The sequence below is a fragment of the Sciurus carolinensis genome, chromosome 2 (genome assembly GCF_902686445.1).
Source record: "Sciurus carolinensis chromosome 2, mSciCar1.2, whole genome shotgun sequence".
Taxonomy (NCBI): domain Eukaryota; kingdom Metazoa; phylum Chordata; class Mammalia; order Rodentia; family Sciuridae; genus Sciurus; species Sciurus carolinensis.
Window position 1 is genome coordinate 14207384 of NC_062214.1, and position 23879 is coordinate 14231262.

At 40.9% G+C, this 23879-nt stretch overlaps 1 protein-coding gene across 4 annotated transcripts; it reads left to right on the forward strand.

Moving 5' to 3' along the window:
- The first annotated feature begins 431 nt into the window (after positions 1–431).
- Positions 432–14610, forward strand: LOC124972162 (WAP four-disulfide core domain protein 15A-like). Of its 4 annotated transcripts, none has more exons than XM_047536420.1 (4): positions 432–613; positions 13420–13578; positions 13717–13875; positions 14407–14603. In XM_047536420.1, the coding sequence occupies exons 1-3, from the start codon at positions 529–531 to the stop codon at positions 13872–13874; spliced, it is 402 nt and encodes a 133-aa protein (XP_047392376.1). In that variant the 5' UTR covers positions 432–528; the 3' UTR covers position 13875; positions 14407–14603. The 4 variants fall into 4 exon arrangements, with proteins under 4 accessions (XP_047392376.1, XP_047392369.1, XP_047392396.1 ...); XM_047536413.1 differs by having other exon boundaries at positions 476–1183; positions 13363–13578; positions 14407–14610; XM_047536440.1 differs by having other exon boundaries at positions 479–1183.
- Positions 14611–23879: the final 9269 nt, after the last annotated feature.

A 23879-nucleotide genomic window follows, 5' to 3' on the forward strand; every position in this document is an offset into this window, starting at 1 on the left:
AGAACATCAGACCAACATCCAGGTGGAAAATAAGAGCCACTCAATCACAGGCAGTACACAAACAGCCCTTGCACCTTAATTATACAGCAGGTAGAGGTAGAGGACAATGTCCATAATTGGATAGAACACGCTGATTCAGGTCGAGGGTATGGCCACGGTGTAGGTGGATCATCAGGCCAATATCTAAGTAGAGAACAAAGGCCACTTTAACATGGACAAGGTACAATGCAAGGTAGACCAGTGTGTGACAAGAATCAAAGCCACATACCAAATCCTGTCTATATCAACTGCAGCTCCAAAATGCAGGTAGACTGCCCGGGGAATGTCCAATCAAGAACAAGGGCCTCTCTGTGGCCTTCAGGGCGGGCCATGAGATGGATCCGCGGCAGCTGCTTATCCAAGCTGAACAGTCAGAGAACAAGAAAGATCAAAGGCAGACACAGAATTCTAAGCAGGACCAAGGGCGTGATCAAAGCACAAAAGGAATGTCAGACTGATGTCCACGTAGAGAAGAAAAACCAGTCGGTCATGGACAAAAGGACAGAGAGCAGGATGGATCCCAAGGCAGCTTTCCTACTCCAACAAAATAGCGCATCTATGACAAGGAGCAAAGGTAGGAGTGATAGATGAGGGGAATTCTAAAGGACAGAATACCATCAGAGAGCTGTGTATCATTCTGTGTGAAGATGAATTTCAGGGAATGAAGTTTTACAAAATCAATAGAGTTATTCAAAATGTTCCCTTATACCGGATAGTCTTGATTTTTATTTTTGGAGGGTGCCGGCTGTTGAACCCAAGGTCTTGTGCATTCTAAGCAGGAGCCCTATGACTGGACTACACGGCAGCCTGAGTACTCTTGATTGATTTCACACAACAGTGAGACTTGAACTCAGAGCATTACACAAGCCAGGCAAATACTGAGCAACATTCCCAGCTGCTTTGTAAAATTTCAAATTTGAGATAGGGTCTTGCTAAGCTGCCCAGGCTGATCTTGGCCTTGGGACCCTCCTGCCTTCTTCTCAAGTAGCTGGAATTGCAGAAGTGTGCCACCATGCCCAGCTGGACTTCTGTTTTAAGATGCAAATGAGGAGGCAAGATGCACTAAGTCCTGGATACCTTAAGTGAATAATGTGTTCTCCAGAGATTGGACGGTACATCGGTACATCAGGCCTGGCAGACTCAGGTAGTAAGATAACGGGGGAGGGGTTGGGTGGGGGATGTGTTGGGCGAACTTGTCTCCTATGCTGACCCGCCTACCCCACTTAACCTCGTCCAAGGAAGCTCAGGGAAGGACCAAGCTGCAGGAGGAGGAGCAGCTTGGACCAGCAGAGCACACAGGAGTCAGGTGACCTGAGTGCCAGCCCCAGCACTCTTTCTGCTCCTTGGGTGAACCCCAGGCAAATCTCTGTTCCTCTGAGCCTCAGATGCCTATTTAAATGGAAGGCACTGGGTGTGATCATGCTGGTGGTCTGGTCCAGTCCTGCCTTTCTGGAATTCCAAGCAACTCTTTTTGTGTTGGCTTCTTCCTGTGAGTGGAAAATGGGGAGGCCTGGTGGGGGGTGAGAAAACAGGAAGTACTGTAACCCTTTGTCCCTTCCAGGAGCACAGTTCAAGGCCCCCTACTGCGGTAGGGCTTGGGTATCAGGACATCTTGCAGTACAGGGAGAGCAGCGCCCAAACTTCTGGCCTGACAAATATAAAATACACCATTGGAAGTCACAATGGTCCATGTTTTTTATTGTTCACTGCTCCAGGTCCTGTGCCTACCAGATTATATACAGTCATTTATTTTTCACAAAAACTCTCTCTGATCAGCATTATGCATATTTCTTTAATTTTGTAAAAAGTTTACAGATAAGAGAGGTAAAGTAAGCACCATAGGCCACACAGTTTACAAGTGAGGATAAACCATATTTTGTTATATACTTGCCATAATGAAAGAAAATGTTTCCTATTTATAATATCAAAAAAATTAAGCCATTCCTACAGATAAACTTAACAAGAGGCAGGCAGAACTTTTAAAAAAAGGAAGCTCTCAAACTTTTTAGAAGTACGTTAAATAGTAATAATAATAATAATAATAATAATAATAATAATAAATAAGACATACTGTGCTCCTAAATAGGAAAACTCCAGAGTGAAGATGTCAACATTTACCCTTTTGATTTATTTTTGAAGTGTACAACACTCAAAATCCATTTTTGCTTTTGTTCATTTATCTACCCGGGACAGTGATAGACCTTGGAGGAACTTAAAAGCAATACTTGAGTTTCTGCAGAAGAACAGATTCTTGCGAATAGCCTTGAAATTTTGAAAATGATTAAGTGGAGGATGTTTGAACCTCTGATCCCTAAAAATGTCCTGCAAGTGACAACAAGGAATATGTTGGTTTTGTAAGCAGCATGAAGGGGCAGAAAGAGTAAGCAACAGGAAGAAAAGAAACCCAGGAACAGGCCTCTTTATATCCAATTCAGTGTAAGATATAAGGTCAAGTTCCAAAACAACGAGTAGGGGTTATTCCAGAAATAAGACTCTCAAAAAGAGAAAGAAGAAAGGAAGAAAGGAAGAAAGGAAGAAAGGAAGAAAGGAAGAAAGGAAGAAAGGAAGAAAGGAAGAAAGGAAAGAAAGAAAGAAAGAAAGAAAGAAAGAAAGGGAAAGAAAGGAAGGAAGGAAGAAAAGAAAGGAGGAAGGAAGGTAGGAAGGAAGGAAGGAAGGAAGGAAGGAAGGAAGGAAGGAAGGAAGGAAGGAAAGAAGGAAGATCGTAGGCTTATTATTTGCAAAACAAAGGAATTAACTCTGTCTAAAGGAGGATGCAGATTAAACTGCCATGAGGGTCAAAAAGCACAGAACAACTCCAGAGAGATGGTTTCTTTTCTCTCAGGAAGCAGCCTGGTGTGAGCAATCTGGCTGGTAAGGCAGCTCAGCAACTGTAGAACTAGTGTGTCCCTGGCTCCTCCTTCTTGCCCCTCCATTTCCCAGGATGTTCTTGCAATTCAAAGGGTGTTGTCTTCATTGTCATGGCTGTGAATGGACAGCTTCCATACCTATTTCCCAGCTGGTAGACAGGAACAAGGTACAAACAGCTTTGGCTTTAAGAAATGACCTGGAAATTGCAGTCTTTGCTTCCATCCCTTTGATTCGATTCATGATTCAATTATGAACACATAAAACTTGGAAAAGGGAGAAAGAAAATTGTCATTAATCTCTGCCTCAACTTCAGTTATTTGATCTCCTCTTTTTACTATTTCTTCTCTTCTCCAGGTTTGGATTCATTTTGTTCTTATTTTCCTCAAACAGTGAGATTATTAGTTGTCTATTTCTTCTTAATGTAGATCATTATAGCTATAAATTTCCCTCTGAGCACTGTTTCACCGCATCCCATAAGATTGTGGTAGGAGGCATTTCCATTTCGTTAGTTACTAAGTGTTTTCCGATTTCACTTATATTTTCTTTCTGGATTCATCGGTTGTTTAAAAGCATGTGCCACCTACATGTGAATTTTCTACTTTTGCTTTTGTTATTGATATCTAGTTGTATTCTCTTGGGGTTGAAGAAGATATTTTGTTATGATTTCAATCTTTGTAAACATACTGGCCTTGTTTGGTGGCCTGACAAGTGGCCCATCCATGAGTATGCTGCATGTGTACTTGAGAAAAATGTGTACCCTACTGTTTTGGGGTAGAGTACTCTACACATGTCTTTTAGGCCTAATCAGTTTGTAGCACCGTTCAGGTCCTTTCTTTCTATGTTGATGCTATGTCTAGTTGCTCCACACATTATTAGAAGGGGGATTTGAAACCTTCACCCTTTCTTGTAGGACTATTTCTTCCTTCAGTTTAAATGTTTGTTTAAATCCTTAGAGACTCCATTGGTAGGTACATGCTAGGTATATGTTCCTAATATTATATCCTCTTGATAAACTGATCCTTTTATCAATAATAGAATGTTCTGATTGTATCTGTTTTAGTCAGTCTTTGAGTTGCTGTAACCAAAAGACCTGATAAGAACAATTAGAGGAGGGAAAGTTTGTTTTAGCTCAACTTTTCAGAAGTTCAGTCCATTATCAGCTGACTCCATAGCTCAAGGTGAGGCAGAACATTATGGCGGAAGGGCACGGTGGAGGAAAGCAACTCAGGACATGCCAGCCAGGAGAGAGCACTCTGTTCACCAGGGACAAAAGATAAACAAAATATAAACCCCAAAGGTACATCCCCAGTGACCCATCTCCTCTAGCCATAACCTATCTGCCTGTAGTTGCCCCTGCCCTGTAGTTAATCCTTATTAGTGGATCAATCCACTGATTAGGTTAGAATTCTCATAATGTAATCATTTCACTTCTAGGCATTCTCACATTGTGTCATACATGAGCTTTTAGGGGAAACCATATATCCACACCAAAACAGTGTCTCATGGTAATTTTTAAATTAGTCTATTTGTCTGATATTAATATAGTCACTTCTCTTGCTATTACCATCTGCATAGAATAGTTTTTTCCAATTTTTCACTTTCAACTTGTTTGTATCAATGAGTCTCTATGCTCTCAGATAGCATGCAAATATATTGATTGCTGCTCTTATCGTTATTATTTCCAATACTCCCCTTTTAGAATTACCTTTGCTGTATCTCCTAAGTTTAGGTGTATTGTACCTCCATCTTTATTTCAAAACTTTAAAAAATTCCCTTTTAATTTCTAATTGAGTCATTGGTTATTAAAGAACATATTGTTCAATTTCCATGTATTTAAAAATTTCTGAAGTTCTTTCTGTTTTTTTTTTTTAATTTTTAGTTTTATTCCACTGTGGTCAGAAAAGATGCTTGCTATTACTTCAATCTTCTTAACTATGTGAAGACTTGTTTTGTGGCCTAAAATATGATCTATCCCAGAGAATGTTCTATATGCAATTGAGAAGAATACATATCCTGCAAATGTTGGACAGAATGTAAATATTTCTTAAGAGCATTTTGTCTAGCATGTAGCTTAAACCTAATGCTTCTTGATTTTTCTATCTAATGCTCAGTCCATTGCAGAAAGTTAGTAGGTGTTGAGGTCTCTCATTATTTCATACTGCTATCCATCATTTCCTTTAGATTTATAAATAAATGTAGAGGCTCCAGTGTTGTCTGCATGTCTATTTACAATTGTTATGTCCTCTTGCTGAATTGATTCCTTTATCATTATTTAAAGATTTTGTCTCTTTTTGTTGTTTTCTAAAGTCTGTTTTAACCTAAATTTATTCCTTTTTTCATTACTTAATGATCTTTGTCTCTTTTTATAGTTTTCTAAAGTCTGTTTTTACCTGAAGTAAGTATAGCTACTCCTGCTGTCTTTTGGTTTCCATTTGCATGGAATATCTTTTTCCATCTTTTATTCTATGAAAGTCCTGATAGGTGAAATGAGACTTAAAAACAGAGTATAGTTGGTTCTTGATTTTTTATTCATTCATCCATGTGATGGGTTTTAATCGGAGAATTTAATCAATTTACAGTCAAGGTAATTATTGATAGATAAGAACTTACAACTGCCATTTTAGAATTACCTTTAGTTTTTTTGTTTGTTGTTGTTGTTTTCACAGATCTTTTTTTCCTCTTTTAAAGTCTTTCTGTATAGGTAAGTAATTTTTCTCTAATACCATGTTTTGATTCCTTATCCTATTTAAAGTGTATCTGTCATAGATTTTTGCTTTCTGGTTGTCATAACACAACAAAATCTAATAACTATAAAAAGTTACTTTAAGCTGACAACAATCTTAACTTTTCAAAATGAAAACTCTATAATTTAATTATATTGCCCCTCTAGATTTTGGCTTCTTGATGTCACAATTTACATCTTTATATAGTACATATGCCTTTAACAAATTGTTAAAGTTATTATCTTTAACAGTTTTGTCTATTAACCTTCATATTAAAAATACAAGTGATTTGAACACCACCATTACCTTGTTAGTGTATTCTGAATTTGACCCTGTATTTACTTTTATCAGTGAGTTTTATATGCTCACATGTTTTCAAGTTACTCATTAGCTTCATTTTCTTTCAACTTGAGTAACTCTCTTTAGCATTTGTTGTAAAACAGGTCTGGTGGTGATAACACCTTCAGGTTTTGTTTATGTTGAAAGTCTTTATCTGTCCTTTATTTTTCAAGGAAAGTTTTCTGGGTAAGTATTATTGGTTTGGAGGGTTTTTTCCTCGAACACCTTGAACATGCCATCAAACCCTCTCCTGGCCTATAAAACTTGTGCTGGGAAGTCTGCTATTAGGTATATCACACTCCCTAATATGATATATGCTTCTTTTCTCTTGCTGCTTCAGGATCCTCTCCTTGTCTTTGACATTTGAAATTTGGATTATAATATGTCTTGGAATAATCCTATTTGGATTGAACCTGATCAAAGATCTTTGTCTTTCCTGTACTTGGGTGTTTAGATCTTTCTCTAGGTTTGAAAAGTTTTCTTGTGTTATTTCTTTAAAAAAAAAAAAAATAGCTTTCTACCTCTTTTCTCTATCTCCTCTCGGGTGCCAATGACCCATGCCTTGGAACCTTTTTCATGTCATCCCAGAAATCTCATAAGCTTTTTTCTTTCCTTTTTATTCTTTTTCTACTCTGTTTTCAAATAAACTGTCTCCAAGTTTATAGATTCTTGTTTTGCTTGATCAATTCACTGTTGATGCTCTATGCTGCATTTAAAATATTTCATTCATGTATTTTTCAGCTTCAGGATTTGTTTGCTTTTTTTTTTTTTTTATTAGTCCAACCTCTATGTGAAATTCTCTAATAAATTTCTGAATTGTTTCTCTGTGTCTTCTTCAAGTTCATTTAACTTCCTTAAAACAGATAGTTTGAATTCTTAGGGAGTTTATACATCTCCATCTATTTAAGTTTAGGTCATGGTACCTTATTCTGCCCAGTTAGTGATGTCATGTTTACCTGGTTATTCTTTTTTTAAGTGCCATTGTATTTTTTATACCTTTATATTGAAAGGCCCCAGCTCCATGCCTCAAACCCTGAGTCGAGGCTGAGCCCCGCTCCCGTCCTTGGCGGATAAGGTTTCCAGGCTACCGCACATTCCTCAGACAAATATCCCTCTTAAGCACAGGGGCCCAGCAGTCCTGTTTGTCCTTGAGACAGTTAGCAGCACAGTTACATTGATAAGCAGGAACCATGAAGAAAAATAACCTTACCCTTAGATGGCCAATAAGAAACCTGTTACTTACCCCGCGTGAAACCTGCCCCTTCACCCTATAAAAACCCTGTACCCCAAAGCCCGGTGTGCCCACTTCACCGAAGCTCCGGCTGAGGTTTTGCTGCGCACCCGCATGCGCCTGTGTACCTAATAAATAGCCTCTTGCTTTTGCAGCCAGTGTTCGCGTGATTTTCCTTGGACAGGGGGACGGAGGGTCTTTCAATATTATTTACTTATATTTATGTGGTACTGAGGATTGAACCCAGTGCCTCACACATGCTAGGAAAGCAGTCTACCTCTGAGCTACAACTGCAGTCCCTTTACCTGATTATCCTTGATTTTTATCCTGTATCCATGTCTTGAATTAAGCAAGTGGGTACTTATTCCAGTGTTTGCAGTCTGGTCTTGCCTGAGAATGTCCTTCAACAGTATGCTTGTCCAGAAATTCTGTGCAGGACATCTGCTATGGTCCCTAAGCTCACCACCATTGCAACCATTTTGGTGCTGGGGGCCCCCCGAGCCAATGACTGGCATGGGTAGCACATCCCAGGCTGGGCTTACCTGGCCCTCGAGGCTGGCTTAGCACTAGAATGAAATCCTGTGGCTTTCAGGACTGACATAGCACTGGGGACAACAAAAGCCCTAAACTTCTGAGGCCTGCCTGCTGCTGAGGTTTGTGAAAACCCAAGCCTGCTGCACCCAGCCAGCAGTGATGTAAGCTGAAGCTCAAGTCCGCCTGGCAGGGCCTACGTGTTCCCACTGGGGTCAAAAGGTGTGGGCCACAGGTTTTGTCCTGAAGTCAGGGGCCAGGAGGACCTGCAGGTGCTGTGTTTTACTGTGGGCACCCGTGCTGAGGTCCAAGGCAGAGTCCTGTGTTATTTTCCTCCTCTTCCCTGAAGCAGCTGTAGCTCTCTCTGTACCACCCAGCTGGGGTGGGGATACAGGTAATACGAAGCTGTCCTGTGTATCCTTTTCAGTGCTCAAACCAGTGGCTGTGATCTCTTGCCTTGTTTCCTGAACTCCAGTGAAAGTATTTTCACATGTGGATAATTGTTCAGATTGATGTTTTTGTGGGGAAACCATCACCAGAGTTCTACTCCACCCTCTTTCTCTGCCCCGATCTCTTTTTTAGTCTCTTCTTCATAGATTCCTTTAGTTCTTTGAATATATTCACAAGAGCTGATTTAAAGTCTTTCTCTAGTAGTCCATTGTCTGGGATGCCGTAAGGACCATTTCTGTGGATCACTTCCTTTCCCCACTGTGTATGGGCACTTTTCTTGTTTCTTGACATATAGTTTTTTTCAATGAAATTGAAATTTTTACATAATACAATGTGCCAACTTTAGAAATAAGTTTCTCTCCCTGGAGTTTGTGTTGCTTTGTTACTGATCATTTGTTTAGTTACTCTCCTGTACTAATTTTGTAAATTAGTCAAGTCTGAATTATTTCTCATGTGCAGCCACTGAAGTCTCTTCCATTAGCTTACTAGTCAGTAATGATTGGACAGAGATGAGCTTAAGTGCCGTGAGCCAATATACCCCTGGATGTCTCAAGAGCTGTATGTATGTGTGTGGGGGGAGTATTTTCAATGTTTCAGCAGGTAGTTAATAGCTCCTCATTGACCTTTACTTCCTGTTTGCACAAATCCTGAAATTCAGGCAAAGGTGGGTCTTCATTCCTTCCTTAGCCTGTACACAGTAATGGACAAATGCACAATTTACACCTGCATGTGGCCTTCTCTTTCCCCCCAATATGAGATTTTCAAAAACCTTTGGGTGGAGCTGGGGTTGTAGCTCAGTGGTAGAGCGCTTGCCTAGCATGTGTGAGGCACTGGGTTTGATTCTCAGCACCACATAAATATAAATAAATAAAAAAGGTTAAAAAAAAAAGGATACTTAAAAAAAATAACCATTAAAAGAAAAAAAACAAAAAAACTTTGGGCATCTCATTCTTCACTCTTTTCTCTTGTTAGTTCCAATTAGTCTCACGTCTGAAGTAGCTGCAGTGTCAAAATATTGCCAGGTCTGGGCGTGGCGGTGACACATGCCTATAATCTGAGATTCTCAGAAGCTGAGGCAGGAGGGTCACAAGTTTGAGGTCAGCCTCAGCAACTGAGTGAGACCCTGTCTATAAATAAATATAAATAAATAAATAAATAAATAAGTAAATAAATAAATAAATAAATAAATAAAAGAAAGGGCCGTGGATGTAGCTCAGTGGTATGCACCCCTTGGTTCAATCCCCAGAATGAAAAAAAAAAAAAAAAAAGCCCCAAGAATAGTGTCGTTCATACAGAGCAAGATTGAAGTTACATGAAATAAACACACACCCTGAAAAAGGAGGTTTTTAGGGAGTCACCCTATAGTTGAAATAATGACAACTTGGGGGTGGGGCCTAGAATTTTCGAGGGCAAGAGGAAATCCCTCTCTGAAGTGGTTGCTGAGTTTCTGGATTTCGCAGCTACTGCAGAGCAAGCCTGCTGGTCTTCATGGCTACCATGCAGCCCAACAGGAAATAGGACCAGTACATTGTAACAAAGCTTTCTGTTCTTGGTGAGATTCACCAGTCACATCCACAGCCCGGTTGTGCCAGGGCAGCAGGGTAGACTGCAAGAGAGACAAAGAAAGTACCCAGAGATGGCCTGGGAGACATATGGTGTACAGGGGAAAGCTTGCGAGAGATCAGTGACTGCTGCAGGAATTCAGTGGCAGTCGGCTGAACGAATAGCACCTGTGTCCCTCAAGGTGCTTTGTCCAGCAGTGCCCTCTCCCCGTCACGGGATCTTGCCCAGGGGCAGCCAGTTAGATGAGCTACACGTATCCCTTCCAGCGTCCTCCATTCCACACCAGTCCCCACGCAGAGAGGGAGTTTATGTTAGGCTGCAAAGTGGTGATGTCATCAGCGTGAGCTTGCTTAGCGAACTCGCATGATCAGCATCCCAAGGAGCAGCTGTCCTGGCGGACGTGCAAGAAGCTGGCTTTCAACAGATAACCCCGGCTTGCTCTAGTTCCCGGCGTGCACAGAGAGAGCCGGTGTCCTTCAAGATAATATGTATCTGGACTTTCTGGCCCGGACTGGCTCTCATTGTTCCCTTAACTTGGCTAGGTTTTTGGGAACAAAATGTGAGCGTTCCGAGCATGGTGTTTTCCCGACCCCCTCTTCTTTAGGGGTGATGTGTTACCCCTTTTTTCCTTCAGTGATCACTCATGGATTGTGACAAGGCTTTGATTTTAGTTCAGGGTTCTGAAATGGTTGTTTTGGACAAGGTTTTTTTTTTTTTTTAACTATTTAAAAAATTTGTTCTTTTTAGATATACATGACAGTAGAGTGTATTTTGACATAATATACCTACATGGGGTATAACTCCCCGTTCCTGTGGTTTTACATGATGCCAAGTTACACTGGTGGTGTATTCATTTGTGAATGTAGGAAAGTTATGACCAATTCATTTTACTCTTGTTCCTATTCTCATTCTCCCTCCCTTCCCTTTCTTTCCCCTTTGTCTAATCCAATGAACTTCTATTCTCCCCCTGCCTCCATTGTGTGTTGGCATTCATGCATCAGAGAGAACATTTGGCCTTTGGTTTTCTGGGACTGGCTTATTTCACTTAGCATAATAGTCTCAAGTTCCATCCACTTACCTGCAAATGCCTTAATTTCATTCTTTGTTAGGACTGAGAAATATTCCATTGTGTATATATACCACATTTTCTTTATCCATCCATCTGTTGAAGGGCATCTAGGTTGGTTCCATAGTTTCACTGCTGTGAACTGAGCTGCTATAAACATTGATGTGGCTCCATCACTGTAGTATGCTGATTTTAAGTCCTTTGTTTATGTACCAAGGAGTGGGATAACTGCATCAAATGGTGGGTCTATTCCAAGTTTTCTGAGGAATCTCCAGACTGATTTCCATAGTGGGCGCACCAATTTGCAGTCCTACCAGCAATGTATCAGTGTATATTTTCCACCACATCCTCACCAACATTTATTGTTACTTGTAGTCTTCATAGTTGACATTCTGACTGGAGTGAGATGGAATCTCTGTAGTTTTAATTTGCATTTCTCTAATTGCTAGAGATGTTGAACATTTTTTCATATATTTGTTGACCATTCATATTTCTTTGTGAAATGCCTGTTCAGTTCCTTTGCCCATTTATGGATTGGGTTTTTTTTGTTGTTGTTGTTGTTGTTGTTTTTTGGTGTTAAGTTTTTTGAGTCCTTTCTGTATTCTGGAGATTAATGCTCTATCTGTGGCGCAGGTGGCAAAGATTTTATCCCATTCTGCAGGCTCTCTCTTCATGTTCTTGGTTGTTTCCTTTGCTGTGAAGAAGCTTTTTAGTTTGATACCATTCCATTTATTGATTCTTGATTTTACTTCTTGTGCTTTAGGAGTCTTGTTGAGGAAGTCAATTCCTGAGATGACATGAAGGATTGGGCCTACATTTTCTTCTAGTAATCACAGGGTCTCAGGTCCTTGATCCACTTTGAGTTGAGTTTTGTGCAGGGTGAGAGATAGGAGTCTAATTTCATTTTGCTGCATATGGATTTCCAGTTTTCTCAGCACCATTTGTTGAAGAGGCTATCTTTTCTCCAATGTATATTTATGGCACCTTTTTCTAGTATGAGATAACTGTGTATATGTAGGTTTGTCTCTGTGTCTTCTATTCTGTTCTGTTGGTCTTCATGTCTGTTTTGGTGCCAACACCACGTTGTTTTGTTACTATAGCTCTGTAGTATAATTTAAGGTCTGGTATTGTGATGCTTTCTGCTTAGCCTTTCTCACTAAGGATTAGTCTATTCTGGGCCTCTTATTTTTCCAAATGAATTTCATGACTGCTTTTTCTATTTCTATGAAGAACATCATTGGAAATAAGAAATGCTAATATTCTCATGACCCTCCAATTGCTTTCCACTTATAGGGTTTTTGTTAGAGGCTCATTATCACATTAAATAATTGAATTTTTTAAACTGTGTTATCATTTTCTACTTTATCAATCATAAACAGATAAATGATTTTTTTCACATATTCTATACCTGATATGGAGATAATCAGGTTTCCCTCCATGTTCTAGTAAGAATTATTCATCAATGTAATTTGGAATGTTAAACCAACTGTAACTTGTTGAAATAAACCCCTGCTTGTTCATGATGTATCACTATTTTTATATATGACAAAATCCACTGGGTAAATTTTCATTTGGGATTTTGAATTTTATGCTTATAATTGGGATACAGTTTCATGTAATATCTTTGTCATAATTTGGTATCATAAAATTGCAGTGAATGTCAAATTGTCTTGAAAACAAAGATCTAGGTCAGTGTGTGGAGCTGTAAGCACGTATCTTGAACATAACAGTGGAAACACTTGAAGCTATTTTCATTTTTTTCTAAATGTGGACAGGCCAGCCCAGAACTAGAGGAGAGCAGCACAGAGGCACAGCAGAAAGAGGCAAAAAAAGAGCAAGCCATAAGCTTTCACTAGAAAGAAAGAGAAGAGTTATAGATGTAGTAACTGCTCCAGGGAACTTCTGCCTCTTATATTAGGTTCCAAGTCTCTGGGTGCATTAATAACTCTGTGTGTGTGTGTGTGTGTGTGTTTGTGTCTTCTTAGCAACCAAGCAAGTAGGAACAACTCACATTTTTACTGGAAGTACAGAGAGAGCCTGAAGACTAATTTGTCCTGGACTTCAAAATCACCTCAAGTTAGATTTTGACTTTATCAGCAAATGAACTATTTACACATTCATGGAGAGGCAAAGGAAGGAATTAAGGAATAAAACGTTAATTATACACCCATGATGCACAAAGAATTGGCGTTTTTCATAAATCTAGACAACACGCCGCCCACAGTCCATTATCTTGCTTTGTCCTTGTGATGGTGTGGGTGGTGGTTAAAAGTTGACGCGATAAGCACCTCGAACGCACCCATATCTGAACAGTGTTGGAGGGGGCGGGATTTCAGTCCTTCTGGCTCTGCAGGGAGAAGAGTGGGGTTGGCCACGCCCCATGCAAGGCTGGGGAAAGACAACCCCCTCTTCCTGTCTCAAAATCTGCTGCACAAAGCAAGAATCAGGAAGGGCCAGGCCAGTCCTCAACTGCCTGAAAAGAGGACAGTCCATGCGGGCTCCTAGAAGTTACACCCCAAGGTTTTTTTATTGTCTCTTCCCTGGGGGAGAAGGAAAACCGCCGGCCTTTGCAGGCCACGCATCTCTGACCTCTTGCCCCGCGGCCACAGCGCCCCCTGCCGGTGGCCCGCCGCCAGCGCGGATACCACCCTCCAACCTCCACCACCCGCCGCGTTTCTCTTGCGTGATGAAGCTGAGCAGCCTCTCTCTCCTCGCTGTGACCATCCTCCTTTGCCTCCGCGTGACTCAGGCTAACCTGAAGAAGGAAGGTAAAGCGTGGCGGTCCTGGTCCTGGGGGTGTCCGGGGTAGGGGAACGTCTCCTATGGAGTCCAGGGAACGAGCTGGGGCTGATGCCTGGAAGCGACAGTTCAGTGCCCCAGGGTCACCCAGTGGCATTTTTCAACAGTTCAACAGAAACCCGGATATTGCCCGGAGTTCTTTCTTTCCTGCGCCTTCGTTCTGCTGCCTCGGTGCCGGCGTGATGGAAGTTGCAAGGGCTCCAAGAAGTGTTGCTTCTACCAGTGCCAGCGGCAGTGCGTGGAGCCGTGGACGACGCTGGACTGAGGTGAGGCCGGCTCGCTGCCGCACCGCTGCCTGCGGTGGAGCGCTACCTGTGCCGCTGGTGTCATTGCGATCAGAGCTTTTAAAGTGAGGTTGACCCAGAGCCCGGGAGGTCCAACAGACGCCCTCTCTCAGCAAACGCTCCATTCAGTTCACCGAATGGGTGTCACACGTCTCCCGTGTTTAACGAGGACACTCGGGCAAGACAAGCTCCAAGCGCCCTCTAAGCGCCTCAGCCATTATTGGATTTTTATGCTGATTATTTTCTATTGCCTCCCCCTTTAGAGTTTGTCATAACGCAGCGTTTTCCTCTTCACATTTAGATTGTGCGATAAGGGATGAGGAGATCAGAACTCCTTAGTCGGGCATGTCCAGAACCCCTCTCACTTTGGCCCAGTTCCTTCGCTGCACATTTCCGTGCTCTTGAGAGGGGGGCACTTAGCAGGCAGGATTCAGGCCGCGGTGGACCTAGGATCTCAGACCCCATCCCTGGACAGTTTGCATCTTCCCATGTTTCTGATTCTTCTCTCCCTAGGTGGAACCCCTGTATAACCACTCCTGAGACTACAGCCTCAGACTTGGATGAGAGGCTCCAATTCTTCTGTGCTTCTCCCAGGCCCTTCCTGTTGTCTAAAGCTAAATGCTTATTTGATATGAAAACAAAACAAAGAAATAAAAGTCCGTGTATTAGTCCATTTTCTGTTACATGCATGAGGCCCTGGGCTCAATCCCTAGCAAAAAAACAAGAAAGACAGAGAGAAAGAGAGAGAGAGAGAGAGAGAGAGAGAGAGAGAGAGAGAGACTTATTTAGCTCATAGTTCTGGAGATTGAGGAGCATGCCCCTAGCATCTGCTGGCTCTTGGCAAATGGCATCACATGGTGAGGACATGGGAACATGGGTGAGAGAGGGGCACGGTGCATGCAGAGGAGAGATGCAGGACATGACTGGGTCCCTTATAGCAGCCCACTCAGGGGAGATAGTCTTGTCCCACCAGACCTGCACTCATTACTACTAAAGGTGTTGCTCCGTGGCCTAGTTGCCTTCCACTAGGCCCTGCCTTTCAAAGGTCCACTTGACCTCTCACTATTGCCACGCTAGAGACCGAGCTTCCAACACATGAACTCTTGGGATCCACACTCAAACCATATCCAAAGCATAGCACAGTGTGCATTTAAAACTACATAAAACCTATGGGGCCTCTGGATCTCCCTCCTCCTCTTCTTTACCACCCACTCCAACCTTGCTGGGAATCCCTTAAGATTTGTAAAGAGCCTGGAGTCCTATTTCACATTAGATTTTATTAATTCTTGCACTTCTGTTTTTCTGATAGACTTCTCTTTATCACCCAACAGATTTCCCTAGGTCAATCCAGGAACACCTTGGAATCAAATTTTCTGGGTTTGGATCTCATGAAGGGCAAGCACATTATCCTGGGGTGGAAGAACAGGTTGTTTTTGCTACCATTTTTCTGGTAGTGTTGCCGGTGATCTTTCCACTTGTTGATCTAGGACTAGATTTGGAACTTTAGGTTGGAAATGGAGCAGGACATATTATAGTTCTAGGGTATTTTAGGTCCTAACATTTAAGCATAATAAATTAGTAAAAGAATTCTGTGGTTCAGTCAAACTGCCCTGACTTCTAGCCTGGGCTTGAGCCCCTAAGCTTCTTAGGAATAAAGTGCTTTTTGCCTCAGATTTCCTCATTTTCTAACTCTCTGCCTCTGACTTCTTAAAGGATCATAATGGTAGCAAAGGTCTGGGAAAGCGGTCTTCCAAAATTTTAGTGTCTGCGATAAATAGAAACAAATTTTGAAAAACTTCTTATTCCCTAGCATGTTTTCGATTGCCATCTATCATTTTTATAACAACTGCATATCATAATATCAAGGAAAATATATTTTAGGTACATGATGAATATTGTCATTTACATAAAATGAGTAAACCCCCACCCCTCAGTACTGGGGATTTAACTCAGGGGCACTCTATCACTGAGCTACACTTTCAGCCCTTATGTTTTATTTTGCAATAGGGTCTTGCTAAGTTGCCTAGGCTAACCTTGACCTTGGGATCCTCCTGCCTCGGCTGCCCCAGCTGCTGGAATTGCAGGTGTGCATCACGGTACCTGGTTCTTCTTTTCTATTTTTCAGTGTTTCATGAAATCTAATTACCACCTTCATTTGATGGCAGTGTTTATCATTTTTTTAAGTTCTTTCTTTAACTCACCTTCTTCCACTTCTCCTTCCTTTCTCATCATTTCCTAAACTATTCAAACCAGGTGAAGGGGTTAGTTTGGGACCCCTAAAAAGAGATGCTCAGACACAATTCTAGAATCAAGAGTGTGTTAGGGAAGTGATCTGGGAGGGAAAATGAAAGGAAGCCAAAGACAGCAAAGAGAACCGTTGGACCACCATGTGGGACTGTGGGGAGGAGGAAATGAAGAAGGGTTATGAAGAAGGGGTGTCAGAAGGCCACCCCACACCACGATGTGAGCCAGACTGAGCAAGAGTGCTTTAACCAAAGTCACCTATCAGAGGAGTCCCGCGTCCTGGGAGGCTGGTCTATCTTAGTTTCTGGCCAGCACTCAGTCACTGGTTGGAAGCGCCCTGCATGGCCTCGGTGAATACATGGGGACAGATGCAGAGGACATAGCTGCGCTGTCTATCACTCACCTCAGGGCAGCGGGAGGTATGGCTGGTACATTTCTGTGCCCACCTCGGTCCTCCGCCTCCGACCGCAGTTACTTCTCCAGCTATGGTGATGAAAGCTGGCTAACCTCAACCCTTTGAGTTCTTTTTGGAGGTCTGGGCTCTGGAATTCAGCAGATATATCTCCAAACAGCTGTCTCAGCAGAAACTCTGCCAACAGGGACTTCAGTTACAGAGGTGGGATGCAATGCAGGAAGACAGTCACACTTTGGTGATTCTGCAGGCAGGAAAGGTGCTGGCAGTTACTCAGCTGATAACATGTTTGATCCTTGAGAAAGAGGGAACAATGACTCTGAGCATGGTCAGAGGACAACAGACCTGCCTCTGCCACCCAAGCCCACAGGGTGCTGGGCCCAGGGGGCGTGGCCACTGACTTTTTGATTTCAGGGGGTGGGTCAACCTCCTCAGTTCCAGAGGACCGAACAGACTGAGATGGACCCAGAAGGTGTGGCCACCATCTCTGTTGGCTCAGAGAACACAGCATAGAAATGCGGGGAATTATTTCGAAGCCTGAAAACCCAGTGGAATTTGCCTGGCTGAGTTCTGGGCGTGTGTGAGACAGATGAGTCCTTCTCTTCCTTCCAACTTACCACTTTTGCAGTGTGAGTATCTATACTAGTCATTGTATGCTGGAAGTAGAAACTTGCCTGCTTTCCCAGGTTCACAGATGGAGAATAATTTTGTTCAGGATTGACCATATCCAGAGTATCATACCTGACTTAGATGACATTCAATGACATTTTCCACTTAGTGTTGATTACAAGAGGGGTTAAGATTTGGGGGGCTGTTGGGGTGAAATAACATATTTTACATGCCAGAAGGAAACAGATTTATGGAAGCGAGAGGGTGAAATTATGGGTTAAGTTGGGTCAACCCACAAAAAATTGATAATTATTGAAGTAATTAGTGAATAAAGAGCTAGGTTTAGTCTTATAAATAAAGAGCAAGGTGTACTTATTTCAAAACATAATGTTGTACACAACAAATGTATATAATTTTTATTTGTCAATTGCAAGTAATAAATAAATAAACAAACAATAAAATCATACAAAAGATTTTTCCAACCACAGTGCAATGAAACTAGAAATCAGTAACAGAAGGAAATTGGAAACTTCACAAATATGTGGATATTTAAAAAGTTACTTTTAAACAATCAAAGGGTCAAAGACAAGATAAATTATAAAATTCCATGAGATGAATTAAAATAAAAACACAACACACTAAAACCATTTGGGTTTATAGCTAAAATTTATGGCTAAAAATGCTCCCGAAAGAAAGTTCTGAATCAGTGACCTAAATTTACACCTTAAGCAACAGCAATCATAACACAACCAAAGGCACAGAAGGAAGGTGATATATAGCTATGAAAAGATAGAAATAAGGAATAGAAATTAATAGAATCAATGAATCCAAGAGATAGTACTTGGAAAAACTAATGAAATTGATAAGTCATTCACCAGACAGATCAAGGAGAGAGAGAGAAAAAGAAAGAGAGAGAGAGAAAATTCAAATCACTATAATCAGAAATGAAGGTGGGGACATTATGTTCATCCTACAGTAACAAAAAAGATTATAAGTGATTACTTGGACCATGACACACAAACTCATTAAATACCCAGAGAAAAGGAAAATTTCCTAAAAATGTACATACTAACAAACTGACTCTAGAAGATGTATAAAATCTGAACTTATAAAAAGTAAGAGACTGGATCTGTAATTTAAAACCTCCTTCAAAAGGAAGACCCGGTGAAGCTGGGCTGGGCATGGAGTCTTAGCTATTCTGGAGACTGAGTGAGGCAGGAGGATGGCTTGAGCCAGGAGTTTGAGGCCAACCAAGGCAGCATAGCAAGACCCTGTCTTTAAAAAAGAGAAAAGAAAGCAAGAGAGAGAGAGAAAAGAAAAAGAAAAGAAAGGAGAAGGCTTATCAAGATAGCAAATTTGGTAAATTCTACCAAACATCATGAATCTTTCTCCAATTCTTCCAAAAAACAGAAACAGAAGGAACGTGTGCTAACTTATTTTACAAGTTCACTATTACTCTGATCCAGAGCTAGACAAAAATTTTACATGAAAATAAAACAAGATCACTTATGTTTTAAAAAGTCTCCAACATCCTGACCAAGCGAGATTTATCACAAAATTGAAAGTTTGTGTTCAACATATGAAAACCAACCAATTTTAAACACCACATTAATAGAATAAGGAAAAAACCCACACAATAATCTCAGTGCAAAAAAAAAAAAAAAAAAAAAAAAAAAAAACCCACCACAAAACACAACAAAAAAAAACAAGCATTGCCAAAATCCATAGCTTCTCGTGATAAAAATACTTCACCAACTAGGAGTGCACAGAAATTCCCTCAATATGGTATTGGGCATTTAGTTATTTTTAAATAAAAACTAATACTATACCCAATACTGAAAGACCGAAGATTTCCCTTAAGATCAGGAACAAAACAAAGGTGCCATTATTGCCACCATTACATTACACTTGAACTTCTAGCCAGAGAAACTAGGCAAGAAAAAGAAATAATAGGTATTCAAATTGGAAAGGCATGAGTAAACTATCTCCATTAGCAGGCAACATATTGTGCATACAGAGTTCGAGTGTGGGGGTGGTGGGGAGCTGTGTATGTTTATTTCTTAGTCTTGGTAGGCTCCTTAGAGGTGTACCATATCATGTTTTCTGTCATTGTGCTTTCTTCATTTTAAAGACCATCATTGTTCTTTGGTATGCATTGTTGCATCTGTTTTGTATTAAAATATGGCCTTTTCCCTTTCTGATTAAAAAGACTACCTTTGTGTTTTGTAAAAAAGAAAAGAAAATATGCACCATCTCATTAATAACTTAAGAAATACATATGGTTACATTGTCATATTATCTGGGTGAACAGTACCTATGTGTGTTCATAACTGTATGAATAGTCTTTTTGAGAAACTTCTGTTCCAATATTTGTATAATATTCCTATTATTGTGTTTAGTTAATGCTGTTTCACAACCTAATTGCTGTCCCTGGAACAAGGATCCCTCAGTAGTCTAATTGATGAATATTTTATTCATCCCACACATTTATTCTTCCTGAATAGATTTAGAATGGATTTGAGAAGCTCCTAAATAAAATCTTGGAGGGATTTTGATTGAGGTATCATTAAAATTCTAGATTCATTTGCAGAGATGAGCCCTTTAACATTTTTGAGTCTTCCCTCAAAGACAGCAGATCACCTTTCCAGTTGCCTACTTTTTATACATTTATTTCAGATTGTTCTCCTTACATGATTCTAAATATTATCCCATCTTTTAAATTTCCATGTTGATTCTATAACCATTGAGCCACCTTCCTGAATTCTTGCATCAATTCTATTATATCTAGTTGATTCATCTGACCCTTCTTAAAAGTTTTCAAGTATTCTGGAATTCTGGACACAAACAATAAATGACTTTGATAAAGGCAAGAGTAGATAAAAGTATTAAAGAAGGTTCTGGGAGACACTGAAGAATCATGACTAAAGATTTTCCAGCCTTGTTACAAAAACTGGTCTCAATGACTTGAATTTGCTAGAGGGATCCAGATTGTTTTTCTTTTTAGTTTAGGGACCTCAGTTGTGGTTTGAAAATGACAAGATTCACCCCTTGCTCTTATTTTCCATAATAAAATTCAAGGTTGTCAGGTTATTAACCACAAGTTCTTCAACTAAGCCTAAGAAGGATGTACCCAGGACGAGGATGAATTTTTTGTCACGTTAGACAAAGAGACAGGTCTAAAAGCTTTTTCAATGAGTTAAGGAATCTATATCCCATTATCTGTGTGTAACTATAGATTTCCAATTTCTGTTAATTATTTTTCTTATTGTATGATTGTTTTCTCCTACAAAAGTTTTCCCCCAAAAGGAAACCTGGTCCAGATGCTCTTTTCTCCCGGAGTCCAGCCCCCGCACAGAGCTGGCTCTTCTCCTCTGCAGGTGCTCCTTCCCACCTTCAGGAGTGAGCCCTCCCGGGAAGCCAGACTTCACAAAAGAGACCCCAGAGAGCTGCCTTGTCCTTCCCTGACACGAGGACACAGCCCAAAGTCACAGAGACCAGAAACAAGCCCTCACCAGACACTGAATCTACTGGCACCTTGATCTTGGACTTCCCAGACTCCAGAACTGTGAGAAATAAACATTTGTTGTTTATAAGCCACCTAGTCTGTGGTAATTTGTTACAGTAGCCAGAACAGACTAAGGCAACTTAATAGTAAAAAATTCCTATTTAGCATTATCAAAAATATATAACATGCCTACAATGAACATATCTAGACACATACAGAAATTTTCTGAAAAAAAAAAACAAACCTGTAAAACTCTACTGACATTCAGCCTATTTAGGTGGATAGATAGGCTGAAGTCTTTCATGATAAAGTGTTTTTTAAAAGCTATGCTCTTCCCAAGTGGGAAACCTCCATGAGATAAAGATGTCTGTCCTGTGTTTTTCTCATTTGCAGAAGGTAGAGAGAAATAAGCGAATGCAGAGGATGGGAAAGGGGAAGTACTGGGGACTGAAATGGAGCAAATTATGTTATATGCTCCACTATTATGTATGGCAATAATGCACTAATAAAAATGTAAAAAAATGTCTATTTGGTTAACATAATTTGTATGTGAAATATAATGTATTATAATTATAATCATAACCTGTTGGGTTTTGCAATCCTGAATTAAATAATTGATTTAGGCAATTATCCACAGCTTCCAAATATTTACAAGGTGCCACATCATCATGCCATGGTGTATTTGCTCTTCCTAAGTGGGAAGTCCCAGGTTTACAATGGGGGGAGTAGGGGACAGCCACTACAATATCTTCATCTGTCTTTAAAGCACTACAAACAGGTCCACTAGACTGCTCCTCCTGAGGTGTAGGAAGTCTGCCGCACCCAATGCCCGGGGAGGATTCTTGCCCGGTCAGTGACCTTGTGACCTCATCAAGCTTCTAGAGCTTCACGTTGGTCTACAGAAATACCAAGGACAGGGAAGTTGGAAGATTTCATGAGGAAGCAACGTGGAACATTCTAAAGAGCCATTCATCTGTGTCATCAAACAACCTCATGGCACACAGGAAGAGGAGCGAGGGAGGGAGAGCAGAAGCCTGTTGGAGGAATTCTTCCCCCAAAGAAGAGGCTTTGGGGACATCAGGGCCCGTGCAGTGTGTGTACAGAGCAAGGGGTGGATTCTGATGCGCACAGCTGCGCTGAGTGACTTCAGGATAGTAAGAAATACAGCAGAGCATTAGAAGTTAAGAACTGCTATTGGTTTTGTTAGGCATAAGGTGTAAGAATGGCATTGTGATTATGCCAGAAAATGTCCTTATTTCTTAGCCAGTTTTTATGGCTAAAATATAAGACATGTTGGATTTACTTTAAAATATATCAGCCAAAAAAGGAGGTGTTACAAAATGTTCATTATTGAATTTGGGTGATGATTATATAGTGTAGAGTTAGTGTCCCTTTGTGCATTTTTGAAATATTTTGTGATAAAAAATTTTTATGATATAAAAAATGATGGATTTATTTTTGGAACTTCACAAAATGATCATCAGGTGCATAAGGAAGAAAGAAGTACTCATGACATGGAAACCTGACAAGGCAGGCTGGTGAACAGTGCTGGACACTGCTCGTCACTAAAACCCTGGGAGGTGACAGCAGTAACCGGGGACAAGAATACACAGTCAAAGGGAAAGAACCAAATCCCAGCAATGGCCCTAGACATGTAAGAGTTTTGGATAAAGTTCTGATTTCTAATCAATGGCAAACATTTGAATTATTTACTAAGGGCTAATGGTACAATTGTTTAATAACTTAGGAAAAAAGCATTTTCTATTTCACATGCTATGCCATAATAAATCTCAGATGAATTCAGAATTAATAGGTTTTTCAAACATCACAAAAGAAAACATAGTAAATACACTTATCTGATATCAGAGTTTAAAAGGCTTTTTAGCATAAAAATAGAGGGATGAAAAGACTGATGTGACTACCCCTAAATTTAAAACTTTGGTACAAAAAAAAAGGAAAGAAGTATTTACTATAGAGGATTAAAATAACCATTTTCAAGTCAAGCTCATTCAATCCTCAGAACTATTCCTATAAAAAATATTGTCCCGTCTATCTCTATTTTATAGAATAATAAGCTGAGGTTTTAAAAAAGTCACACGATTAAGAGATTGGTGGCACTAAGATTTAAAATGAGGTCTGTCTGTCCCCAGCATACTTCCAACATACTAACCAACCACTACCAGACTGCCACTCATGTATGACAAGTCAACAGTATCCTTAAACATTATCTTTATAGACTTGAAAATGTCTATAGAATAATCTTTTGGCTGGGGCAGTACCAGGGATTGAACTCAGGGGCACTTGACCACTGAGCCACATCCCCAGTCCTGTCTTTTATTTTCTTTAGAGGCAGGGTCTCACTGAATTTCTTGGTGCCTGGCTGTTGCAGAGGCTGGCTTTGAACTCACGATCCTCCTGCCTCAGCCTCCTGAGCTGCTGGGATTATAGGCATGCGCCACCACTCCTGGCTATAAAATCATCTTAATCAGAAAAGCATTTCTTTAATGAACATATTGTTTATAATCAGAAAAATAGTGTGTCCATAAATGTTTTTCTCCAAAATGGGCTGTCAAAAGTAACCTCATTCCAAAAGTAAACTCAGGTCATCGAAGACAGAGCCCCTCTTCTTCTGAGAGCTAGGAAGACAGCAGGACTTCAAATTAAGTCAAGGAAGAACTTCCTGCCTGACTATTCTAGACTGGAATGGATGAGTGAGATAAGCCCTGGAATGTCACCTTCTTTTCTCAGTGTCAGTTGAAGTATTTCCCTGCTTTCAACACCCAGGTGTTGGGGAGGCAAGAGCGGAAGTCCCAGTTTAGTCCCAGGAATTAGGTGTGTGCCTTTGGGCCAGCCCTCCCCCATCTCTGGCTCACGGTTTCCTCATCTTTCAAATGGGAGGGCCGGGATGGACCTGAGCTCCCACAGTGCTGACAGATTGCTGTAGTCAATGGAGTTTCTGTTTGGAGTCCCATGGGATGCCAACCTCAGCCTCCTCTCTTCCAACAAATGGAGGAGCCATTATCACTGGATCTAGATTTCACCCTGATGAAACCTAGGCTGGGGACTCTGAGTGAAATGACACCTGCTCTGGTCAGTGAATTTAGCCAAAATGAAAGCTATGCTCCCTCCATCCCCACCCCAAGCCAGCCCAGGCAGAGGGCAATTCTATCAGTTGTCACTGGAAGTGATCTCACAAAGGTGGGGTGACCTCTCTCC

Excerpts from the sequence above, each read along its gene's own strand:
- LOC124972162 (XM_047536413.1), top strand. The coding sequence starts at position 1,129 with ATGTGTTCTCCAGAGATTGGACGGTACATCGGTACATCAGGCCTGGCA. Across the intron at positions 1,184-13,362 it reads ATCAGGCCTGGCAGACTCAG|GAAAACCGCCGGCCTTTGCA; the intron begins GTAGTAAGATAA and ends CTGGGGGAGAAG. Across the intron at positions 13,579-13,716 it reads GGCTAACCTGAAGAAGGAAG|TTCAACAGAAACCCGGATAT; the intron begins GTAAAGCGTGGC and ends ATTTTTCAACAG.